At 36.7% G+C, this 12,144-nt stretch overlaps 1 protein-coding gene across 1 annotated transcript; it reads left to right on the top strand.

Moving 5' to 3' along the window:
• The first annotated feature begins 3,269 nt into the window (after window positions 1–3,269).
• Window positions 3,270–5,843, top strand: LOC18426709 (protein JINGUBANG). Its single transcript, XM_020662632.2, has 2 exons — window positions 3,270–4,251; window positions 5,127–5,843. Exons 1-2 carry the CDS (start codon window positions 3,573–3,575, stop codon window positions 5,726–5,728), a joined length of 1,281 nt encoding a protein of 426 aa, XP_020518291.1. The 5' UTR covers window positions 3,270–3,572; the 3' UTR covers window positions 5,729–5,843.
• The last annotated feature ends 6,301 nt before the right edge of the window (window positions 5,844–12,144 follow it).

The following is a 12,144-nucleotide window of genomic DNA, read 5'->3' as shown; positions in this document are numbered from 1 at the left end:
AAGCTCCTGGTTATATACATACATAAAGAGATGGAAGAGAATATGTGAAATAACTAAGCGGAAAATAACTAGGTGCTGAAATTTTAAAAATAAAAAAATTTACTTATTAGGGTTAAATTAGTTAAAGAAAAAAAAAATGAAACTCGTAACATGAGGTCAATGTTATGCAGAATGAGATAAATGGTTATATTAAGAGAGTGACAAAAGATCTTTTAGGAGAAATAAGAGAGAAAAGAAATTTTGAGAAAACTTGGTGGTAGAGTGATGACGTCAGAATGCTATTAACGAAAAACAATAGTGTTATGAGCCCTAGCAATGTAATAAATATGATCAAAACTTTGAAGGATATGGAAATATTCAAAAAAAAGCTAAACAAAACAGTACGTAAAGCTAAACTTAAGGTATATGATAATCTATACAGTAAACTGGATACAAGAAAAATTGAATAAGATGCCTTCAAATTAACAAAAATGAGAAAGAAAAAGTGTAAAAATCTAAACTATATTCAATACACTAAGAGCGCGGATCAAAGGGTCTTGGTGAATGATGATGACGTCAACAAAATCTAGAGTTTATTTTTAAAAATTATTAAATAACGAACACACTGTGAACAAAGCGATAGAAGGAACTGTTAGCATAAATAAGGGCGAATGTCATAGATACATTCATAGGATTAGGATATCAAAAGTAAAAGAAATCTTGAAAGTGATGCAAATAGGAAAGGTTTTAAGATCAGATGGTATCCCAATAGAGCTTTGAAAGTGCACGGGGGAGATCGGCAATGACTTGCTAACCGAGTTGTTCAACAAAGTGTTGAGAACAAAGAAAATATCAGATGAATAGAGGAAAATCACTATGTTACCTATTTACAAATAAAAAAGAGACATACAGAGTTGTGCGAACTACCAATAGATCAACCTTATATGCCACACTATGAAGCTACAGGAGAGAATGATTGAACAACTAGCGATTGAGCAACACCTAAATCATAAAACAAATGTATCAGAAAACTAATTCAAGTTTATGCTAGGGAGGTCAACAGTTGGGGTTAATTTTCTACTTAGGTAACTTATTGAGAAGTTTAAGATGAAGTTAAAAGACCTCTACATAGTCTTTATTGATTTAAAAAAAGTCAATACCTCTTTGTCTTAGTTATGGATGACTTAACTAGGCACCTACAAGATGATGTGCCATGATGTATGTTATTCACAGACAACACAATTTTATTCCATGTGACTCGAATCCGTGTCAATATAAAGTTAGAACTTTGGAGGGATGCTCTAGATTATAAAGGTTTTAAAATTAGTCGGATTATAACAATGTCTATGAAATACAAGTTTAGTTATAAATGTGAGGAAGTAGTTAAGATTGACAGCCAATAATTACCAAAAAAAACTTACTTTTGATATCTTTAGTCTGTAATCCATGATAATGGAGAGATTGAGGAAGATGTCGCGTATAGAATTAGAGCTGTGTGAGCAAAGTCGAGATATGCAACTAAAGTTTTATGTGATTGCCTTATCCAATGAAGCTAAAGGGAAAATTCGATAGGATAGATGTGAGACCAGCTTTGCTTTATGGGGTAGAATGTTGGGTGGTCAAGAAATAACATACTCATATGATGAGTGTAGCTGAGATGAAGATGTTGAGATGGATGAGTGGCAAGAAAAGAAAGGATATAATTCGAAATAAATACATTAGTGAGAACGTAGGTGTGGCTTCAATATGTGATAAGATGAGAGAAACAAAACTTGGGTGGGCTGGCCATATGCACTGCAGACCCAGTACAACACCTATTTGGAGGTGCGGGTTGGTTCTAATAGAAGGCTAAAAAGTATAAGGGGAAAGTAAAAAAGACATAGTTAGAAGTATTGAGAAAAATATGGGGACTTATGGACTCGCTGAATGTATGGTTCTTGATAGAGTATAATAGCAAATCCGCATTCTTATAGCCAACCCAAATAGTTGGGATAAATGTAAGGGGAAATTATTTATGCCACCTAGACCACAATTTTTAGGCATAATTCCCCTTCCATTAATCTTTAAATCAAACTACTAACACAACTACTGTTTATTTTTTGTAGCGGTCTCTAAGGAGGAAAATAGGTTTATTTTTTTTATAAAAATACCCCCATGAAAAAGAACCCCGATTATTTTTCTATAAATATGAAATTTGACACTTTAGATCGAGGAACTATGTCAAATTTGTGAGAGATAAATTATCTCAAATTTCAAGTTTTAAGAGAGACAAACTATCTATATTTTTTAGAGGCAAACTATCGAAAACATTTTAGAGAAAGAAATTATTTTAAAAATTTTAGAGAGAGAAACTCTATTAAATTTAAAGTTTTACCAAAAGAAACATTCCTAAAATTTCAAGATAGAGAAACTCTCTCAAATTTTTAGAGAGGGAGTCATGGGTTTATACAAAAGGGGTATTTTTATCCGAAATAAAGCTGTTTTCTTCCTTGGGAGTGGCTGAAAAAAACTAGTAATTATGTTAGCTATGTGATTGAAAAATATTGGGAAAGAATCATGATTCAGGGGCAATAAATAGATAGGGAAAAGTTTATAGTAAGCCAAGGCTTTAAACAATCAAATTAGAGCCTACCTCAGAAATTTCACTAGAGTAGATTGTTTTGATGCTTAAATATTCTCAAATTAATTATCTCGACATCAAGATGCATGAACATGAGAAAAAAAAAAATAGACTTCAAGTTTTGGAAATAGTGTATTTTGCAACACATTTTTGGGCCGTCAATTCTCAAGATTTTCAAGTTTTCACAGATATCTATACTATTTTTATAGCTTTAAACATTATAAATAAGGATGAAAATATATTTTAAGGCTATACAAAGGATTTTTAATATTTAAACCACATTTCTGAACATCAGTTAAAGGTAGGCTCTAATTTGATTGTTTAGAGCCTAGGCTCTGTACAAACCGCACCCATAAATATAACTTTCCCTAAACATAATATAGAGTTAGGGCATATACTGAATTAGGCATTTAGGGGTCAGGCCTCAAAAGGCGCAATGAGGAAACACAAAAAAACAGTGGCACAGTACTAGGTTGGGAATCTATACAGAGAGAGAGAGAGAGAGAGAGAGAGAGAGAGAGAGAGGATGTTCATGAGAGAGAGTGTCATATAGTTCGATCAACTGTGGAACGTGTAGAGAGAGAGAGCGTGTGTGTATTCATGAGAGAGAGAGCGAGAGAGATCATTCAATTGTGGCAGAGGCTAGAGATACTCCATTCAATTGTGGCATAGGTGTTAGATGGGAGAGAGAAGAGGGGAAGTGGGAGACTTCATGAGAAAGAAAGCCATGTAGAGAGAGAGAGAGAAAGAGAGAAGCAAACAGCTCAATCGTTTGTGGCAGAGATGTTAGATCCTTTTTTAAAATGCTTGTTTGCTCTGGTACGTTAAGACAAGCAGGCGGGAAACTCGTTGCAAATAATAACTTCCTTTCTGTCACTTACCCTATTTCTCTCCTATAAAACCCACCTATATTTCACGGTTTCATCATTTTAAGAACACCCCAAAACCCACTTTCTCTCTCTAGACTCTCTTCATGGAGGACCCATCACAAACTCACACTCTCTCTCTAAGCACCCATGGAGACCACTTCTACCGAAGCCTCTCATCCAAAGAGCCCTCTTTCTCAGAACTTGCTCTATCTCGTCCCCGTTTCAGCACAGCTTCCCCCTCTAAGACACAGCACCATGACCCACTACCCTTTCTCTTCAAAAAACAAGGAGCAAGAGCTTACACGATGTGCATCTCCTCTCTCCTGCAAAAAGATGGCCAAATTCTCTCTCTAGCCGTGTCTAATGGCTTTGTTTGCACAGGCACTGAAACCAAGTCCATCAGAGTATGGAAGCTACCTGATTTCACTATACATGGGTGCTTCAAAGCTGGTTGCTCAGGTGTTAGAGCACTTTCTCTCTCTAGAGGCCATGTGTTTGCAGCCTATAGAGACTTGAAGATACGGATGTGGCATGAGTCGCTGGAAAATTTCACGGCCGGGAGCCGCAAAGGCGGTCCGAAGTTCAGTAGTTATTTTCATAAAGATCATAGGACATCTTCAGCTAAACATTTAGGGGCGATCACTTCGTTGGTGGCAAACCCTTCCGAGGATCTTCTTTATTCGGCTTCAATCGATAAGACGGTTAGGGTTTGGAGGATATCGGATTTGAGGTGCATTGAGACCATTGAGGCACATAAAGAGGCTGTGAATGCCATTGCATTAGGTTCGTTTTTTTTCTTTTTTCTTTTTTTTGAAAGAGATATATAGATAAGACAGAGATATATAGACAAATGTGAGATGTGTGTGTGGGTGTATGTGAGTTTTGGTGAAAAGTTTTCATATCAGCTTAGTATTATCAGTTAAAAAAAGAAAAATTCATCAGTTTTTTTAATTTCACGAAATGGATCATACAAAGGTTCAGAACCAGGACACCTATCTCACTACAAAGTGGGTGTGTTTGGGAAAGGGGTTGGCACATACCCCATACTTCAGTTGCACATACCCCATATTTCAGTTGCACATGGTGACGTCTATTCCTACTGATAGTTTAAAAAAACCAGTAATTAATTAAAAACCTGGTAAGGCCTTTCTTTTCCCATTAAATTACCTTAAAAAAAAAAAAAAAAAAAAGAAAAGGACATAGTGGGTGTCACAAGCTATGCCAAAAAGCTTGGTTGATGCCTCTAAATTCTGTTAAAACCCTATTTCATGCCACAAAAAATGTCAATTAGAACTTTATATATCTCAATTATCGTATCCGAAGTGGAGAGACGTCTCCCCGAAAGTACGCTGGGCTGCAGTACATCGGGCTCAGATTGTCGCTCCTCTTTAGCAACGCTTTTTAATTAAAACCTATGTTTCATCATATTCAATGAGCTTTGGGGAAACAAGCAGCACGTGCATGTGTTTGTTCTTTTGTCATAATAAGTTGTGTATGGTTGTGAGTTTTATTTTGTGGTAAAAGTGTGCTGTGTGTGTGGTGCGTATTTTTGTCATAGTAAGTTATTGTGTGTGTGATTTTGCGGTAAACAGTGTGTATGTGCGTGTTTTTGTTTCAGTTTGAGTATTTGGCTTAATAATTCTTTATATTCACTTTAGGTGGAGATGGCACAGTGTTCACTGGCTCAGACGACACAACCGTAAAAGTATGGCGACGAAGCTATAGTGAGAAGCGGCGCCACTGCCTTGCAGTGAGCCTTTTCGTCAAATACTCGCCAGTGAAAGTCCTGGCCTTGGGCAACAGAGGCACTCACCTATATGCCGGTTGCTCAGATGGCTATGTCCATTTTTGGCTAAGGGCCTTTTTTTCAGGCCAAATGCAATATGGTGGTGTTCTAAGAGGGCACAAACATGTAGTCATGTGTTTAGCTTGTGTGGGTCATTTTGTAGTTAGTGGCTCAGCAGATTCAACAATTAGGGTTTGGTATAGGGATAGAGAGAACTTTCATATTTGTTTGGGTGTATTAGAAGGCCATAGAGGCCCAATTAAGTGCCTCGTAGCAGTTTTAGATCGCAATGACGATGGTGATGGTGATGATGATGATGACTATGACAATAATAATGATCGTGCCAGCCGAGGTTGTAAAGTATGCAGTGGAAGTGTTGATGGGATTCTAAAGGTTTGGCAGGTAAGAAGAATTAGCCACGCTTGTGAGGAACAAGTGCAAGAACAAGCTACTCAAAACTATTTTGAGATTTAAGAATTGTACTTTTATGTTCTAATCAATGTCTTCTACAAAACTATTTTGGAAATTTAATGGCTGGGGTGACATTTTTGCCAGGTTTCTCAAGTCACAAGATGATAATTCAGCTAAATTTCAAATCCATGCTTTTGATATTGATTTATGTTTAGATTTTATGTATATTTCTTAAGGTAGGACAAGAAAAATTAGGATTTTCTGCAAAGCCACATTGTGTTAATTCGCATAGTAGCTCTTAGATTTCTCCGTCAAATGGATGGTTCGAAGTTGACGGGAAATAATTTGGACCATTTCATTTTTCTCTTTCCTTTATTTATTTATTTATTTATTTATTTTGGGTAGTTCAGCAGTAAGAATCCGACTTGAGATATAGTATAACAATCTTCAAAATCTGATCATTCATGCCCAAGCCTGATTCCTAATTTGGGGATCTTCTTTTAAGTTCAAGGCTTTGCATTTTTTCATGGATTTTTTTATTTTTATTGTTGGGTAATTCAATAGGAATGATAGCTCCTACTCGTTTTTTAATTAGTTAATGGTTTTTGAAGCTGTCAGTGAAAATTTAAACCACAATATATAACCAAAATATGGGGTATGCTACCACCGCGACCTCATCCCCTTTTCCATATGGAATTGAATTTGGTGAAGAGTAAATATTAGTCGTAAAATTTTGGGATCATAGTGTCGGATCAATTATAATCTAACGAAAGCTACGGTAAACAATTCGGGCTTGGGCTTGATTGATTTGCAATACTACATCCCAATTTTGATCCTACCTGAACTATCCAAAGATTGAAATCCATGGTCACAAATGCAATCACTACATAGAAGCATCCAATTATTTGGCCATTATTTCTAACCCTAACTGAACTACCCAAAGAAGGAATCTATGATCACCAATGTAATCACTAAACAGGAACATCCATTTGTATTGCCATTATTTTTAACCATAGGCTTTTTAAAATCATATGGATCATGTTGGCAAAATAACTAGATTTTGTGAGAATAGTACATGTCCATTCCCAATTTAGAATGAACAGGAAAATAATGCATTCCAAAGACCCAAGTGCAATTATTGACCAGAAAAAATTTACGTTTGGTGCATTTTTTTTCTCTCTCTAGAATGAAGCAATATAAATGTAGAGTATTTTCTATTGGATAAATTGAATCTGCTCCTTCATTCTCTCTGTAGAATTAAATATTTTATAAATGTATTTGTACTTCGAGCTGTCCAGTAACATCGATGTTGGTTGTGTTTTAATCGCAAGAGTTTATTGTCCATGCCACGCTAGGCTGTGCAGCCCTCAGGCAGTTTTTAGAGTGAGAAATTTTTTTTTTATTTTATAAATTTACGTACGAACCATATTGAATTGTCAATTATAAAATGGGATTACTTTTGTTTCAAATTATGCGCAGCACGTCCATTTGTGACTTTTTTTTTTCCAAATTACTTCCAGTCGGTAATACAAACACCGGATATATAAGTTTATATTGTGCAAAGTAAAACAGTTATCTATTGTTTGACATATCAAATAATTACCTGTTATCCCTAAAATCAGCAAGCCCTCTCTCTCCAATCATGGTGACTCTGTAATCTCTGTCATCCCTTTTCCCTCACTCTCCCCCCAAACCATCTCTCTCGAGCCTTCTCTCTCACGCTCTCTCTCCCAACAGTCGAGGAGAAGACCTAAAACAAAATTCCCATTTTCTCTGAGCAAGATAATGCGAGCCATGAAAAGCCATGCAAGAATACTTGGGTGGCTTACATGAAAGAGAATTAGAGTTACATGGCCAATAATGGCTTGATTCAACTGGGGTGTGAAGTGGTAGTTAAAGAGTATGGCAGACATTGAGATTATTCCTTTCGTCAATCTTACTGGCTTTGCTAATCAAGAATAAAAAAACTCCTACTCCATGGATAGACCACTAGAGGATGCGAATACCACAACGAAACAGAGACTTAATCATCAATATAACAAAAGAAATGCCCAACCATGGAATTACAGAAGGTTCGCTGTAATAGATGCCACCAGGGAGAGTATTTCGATGTTTGAGAAATTTTATATTAAATTTTGGCTCTAACCATGATGCACTTACCACAACCCGATTCAATGGATGGTATGTAGTTGTGAGTGCAAAAACCCAATCCGAGAGAGAAAAGAGTTCAAAATCCACTTCAAAGAATAACAGGAAGCAAGAGAGATTCCAAAACCCAAGAGCATGAGAGAGAGTCCAATCCTTCCTACCCATTCTCTCTCTCGACCAGAAGTTCCCCAATCTCTTGACCCGAGCCGCATTTGCAAATTTCTCAAGAATTAATTGAAACTCATTTTCTTGGTTCTTCAGCTCCCGATCTTTCTCTCTCTAACTTTATCATAGACACAGAGAGTTTTAACACCGGATAGCAAATACTAAAAAACTTAAAAAACAGGAAGCTATCTGGTATTTCAAACACTGGACAATTGTTTTACTTTGTACGATATAAACTCCACATGTCTAGTGTTCGCCTTATCGGACAGGGGGTAACTTAGAAAAAAAAAAAACCCATAAAAAATGATGGGTTGCCACCAGTAATTTGAGAAAAATATGATCCCATTTTATAATTGAATCTCCCAATATGATTCGTACGTGAATTTCTCTACTTGTTTTTTTTTTTTTGCCCTTAGATAAGTTTCCAAGGAATCTCTCTCGACTTCTAGACACCTCCAGGAAGAGAGACTTGAAAGAAGATCATTACAGCTTCACAGTTCCAATCAAATAGTCTCTCTCTCTCTCTCCAACTTCACAGTTCCAGTTAGATTGTCTCTCTCTCGCACACACTTCGACTTCGTACCCTATAAATGGGTTTTTAGGGGGAAACATGGTTGAAGCTTGTTTTACTAACGATCCCAAGTTACCTTATGAATTAGGGTGGCAGCGGGTTGGGTACGGGTCGGGTCTAGCTGAACTTAGACTCAGACCCGAATTGATTCACTCCAGGTTTTGAACTCGGACCCAACCTGTCGAGTCCAAAATTTGGACCTATACCTATACCCATCAGGTCTTGGGTCTCGGGTCTGCCCCATCGGATCTCAAGTCCATTGTCACCCTCATTATTAATCTCTATTTTTCTTTTGTTTTGCCTGCCATCAATACCTGTATTGGCAACAAGGTCACAATCACCTGCTATTAGATTTCAAGCCCTGTGATTTGTTGTTTAATAGCTAAAGGTGATTACTAGTTCTAATTATATATGATCTTTAATACAGCCAAATGAATAGGGCTTAAAGTAAAGTATTTTATCTCTTAAAATTTACGGGCAAGGATTGGGTACGGGTCAGGTCCTGTTGGACCCGGACCCGACCCACCGGGTGCAAGTGCTAGACCCATAGTCAACCCGTGTCGAGTATACCTGGCGAGTCCCAAGTCTAGTCCGGGCACCCCTACTTAAGCCTTATTAAAGAGGGTGTTAAGCTTGTGCATTTAGCAAAGGAAAAAGTTTTTATAGAGCCGAGGATCTAAACAATCAAAAATTTTACTAGAAGAGGTTGTTTTAATGTTCAAATATCTTCAAACTGATCATCTCGACATCACGATGCATGGACATGAGAAAAAAATAGATTTCAAGTTTTGAAAATAGTTTATTTTGTAATGCATTTTTGGACCGTCAATTTTTAAGATTTTCAAGTTTTCATGGATCTGTTGATCGACACTATATTTGAAGCTTTAAATTTATAAATAAATATGGAAATATATTTTTAAAAGCATCACAAAGATTTCTAGTATAGAAACCACATTTCTTGACACCATCTGAAGGTAGGCTCTGATTTGATTGTTTAAAGCCTAGGCTCACCCTTTAACAAAACATTAAGTGGAATTAAGCCGGGCCTGGCTACTACCGGAGGGCTGCTACTCGATTGCTGACCCTAGGCAAGCGACTAGGTGGCCTGCTGAGGCTTTATAGAATTTAACAAAAGAGCGCTCGGGCGGCAACGTCGCACGGCCCGAGTCCACCTCGCCCAGCCCTAGGGCCAAGTTTTGTGACCCAAGCATGAGTTTTTCTGGTTCAGACCGACCAGGTGGCTGACCTATTGCCATCTCTAAATCTAAGATGTAGCCATAAAACTAGAGCACGAGACTCTACCCAGCGGGGAAGCAAAGTATTATAGGTCGATGGGGTTTTATGAGTCAGCCATTGTGCATATGCGGGCCCACTTAAAACTATTTTAAAAATGGACTTTTATTCTAAACTTAGGGATGGGCAATGATTTCATACAAATAGTAGTATAATGCAACTACATTAAAAAATCATGTTAGAAACATTTGTTTGACGCGAATCTTTACATGTACACTATTTTCATTCTAAAAAACAGTTCTAAAAAAAGACGAAAAATCGCCTTAGAAAGCCCTCCATTTTAGTGAGATGATTAGATATAGACCACAGAAATATTTTTTTATTCACAAAATTTTATATAGCATTATCATCATTAGATTAACAATGTTAAAAAAGAAAAAGGCGATTTTGAATTTGTCAAGGCCTAAATGTTGAAATTCACCAAACGGACGGTCGACATTCATTGTCGGATGATACTAAGTTTGACCATATCTAGGGTGCAAATGAAGAGAATGTGTGAGCAAAATTTGGGATCATATAAATGCCAAAAACATAGTTTTCTAGAAGTATGGTTGCAATATACTATGATAAAACCATGTAAAATTTGGGATCATACAAATGCCCTCTAGGGATTTATGATCTAGGTTAAGATGATCATGAATACCAGAAAAAAAAAAAATTTCATTGTCCAAAATCTGATTTTTTTAGTGATTTACATACATACCCTAAAATTTGAGGTAAAATACAAAATGGTCTACTTATATGTGAAAATTACAAAGAAAGTCTGTCAACCCGCTTTTTTTTATTTTTTTCAAAACTGTCCTTGGTCAACCCAAATTTCCTTTTTTTTTTTTTTTTTTTTCGTTTTTTCGTGAACCCCCAAGCTTTAAGGCACTGTCGTACTAACGAAAAAACTAATAAAATTTTAAAAAAACAAAAATCAAAATTTGGTTTTGCTGAGATATATTTTTTTAAAAAAAGAAAGTGGGTTGACCAACCTTTGTAATTTATGCATATAATGGAGCATTTCGTATTCTATTTACATCGTCGAAATCTATTTTAGCCTTGGGTTTTTTGCAGTGATCTCTAAGAGATGGATAGTAGTGAGTCAGCGGGCTCTTGCACCATTCACGAATAAATTTTCCTTATAGTTTTAAGATACAGCGAGTGTTGGTACGTGTGTGAGGCCATGAGGCTTTTAAACCTGTCATTTCTCTCTCTTATAATTTAATGCTTATCACTAAAAGAAAGAGGTTTTCTTAGAGAGAGAAAGTCAGTTAGATGACTATCCTAAAAGAGGGAGGTTTTTTAGAGAGAGAAAGTTTCGTTATCTAACAGATAGAAAATAACACCACATCCCAATATTACAGGCCACGTTTCTCATAGTTTTAAGGAGAAAACCAAACATTGGAGAACGGTCTCCTCCATCCTCTTTAACTAGGTCATTTATCATCATGTAGAGGCACACAAAACACAGAGAGTTCTCAATTGTTTTGGAAACCTTCACTTTGCGATTGCCAGTACTGATGCTGCCAGTACTCTTATAATTTAATGTTTATCACTAAAAGAGGGAGGTTTTTTTAGAGAGAGAAAGTCAGTTAGATGACTATCCTAAAAGATGGAGGTTTTTTTAGAGAGAGAAAGTCTCAGGTAGAAAATAACCACTATATCCTAGTATTACTAACCACCACATCCCAATATTACAGGCCACGTTTCTCAGAGTTTCAAGGAGAAAGCCAAACATTGGAGAACGGCCTCCTCCATCCTCTATAACTAGGTCTTTCATCACCATGGAGAGGTACACACAACACTTCTCAATTGTTCTGGGAAACCCTTCACTCTGCCCTTGCCAGTACTGATGCTGCCAGTACTGACGCTGTCAGTAATCCTGGGAGAGGGTTCATCTCTTCCCTAATAATTCAACATTAGTATCAGAGCTTCAATAGCAGAAGTGTGGTAGGCTCATAAGCCACACGTCTCAATTGTTCAGGGAGACCCTTCACTCTGTGATCGTTAGTCTCACGATGCTACCAGTACTGATGCTACCAGTAATCCTGGGAGAGGGTTCCATCTCTTCCCTAATAACTCAACATTGGTATCAAAGCTTCAGTAGCAGAAGTTTGGTGGTAGGCTCATAACCCACACGTCCCTGTTTCCTGTGAGTTTATATTTTATTGAACAACATCTCTCTTTGATTTGTTTTTCTTCGATACGAATTCTCTATTTACTCTGTTGAAATTTCTCATATCTGAAATTGTTGATTTCATAAGCCAATTCCATTCGGTTGAAATTTTCTCATCTTATATATATATATATATATATA

This window comes from Amborella trichopoda, chromosome 5 (assembly GCF_054954075.1).
Source record: "Amborella trichopoda isolate Santa Cruz 75 chromosome 5, AtrichopodaSantaCruz75HAP2 v2.0, whole genome shotgun sequence".
NCBI classification, from domain to species: Eukaryota; Viridiplantae; Streptophyta; class Magnoliopsida; order Amborellales; family Amborellaceae; genus Amborella; species Amborella trichopoda.
This window is presented reverse-complemented; position numbering and strand designations above follow the sequence as displayed.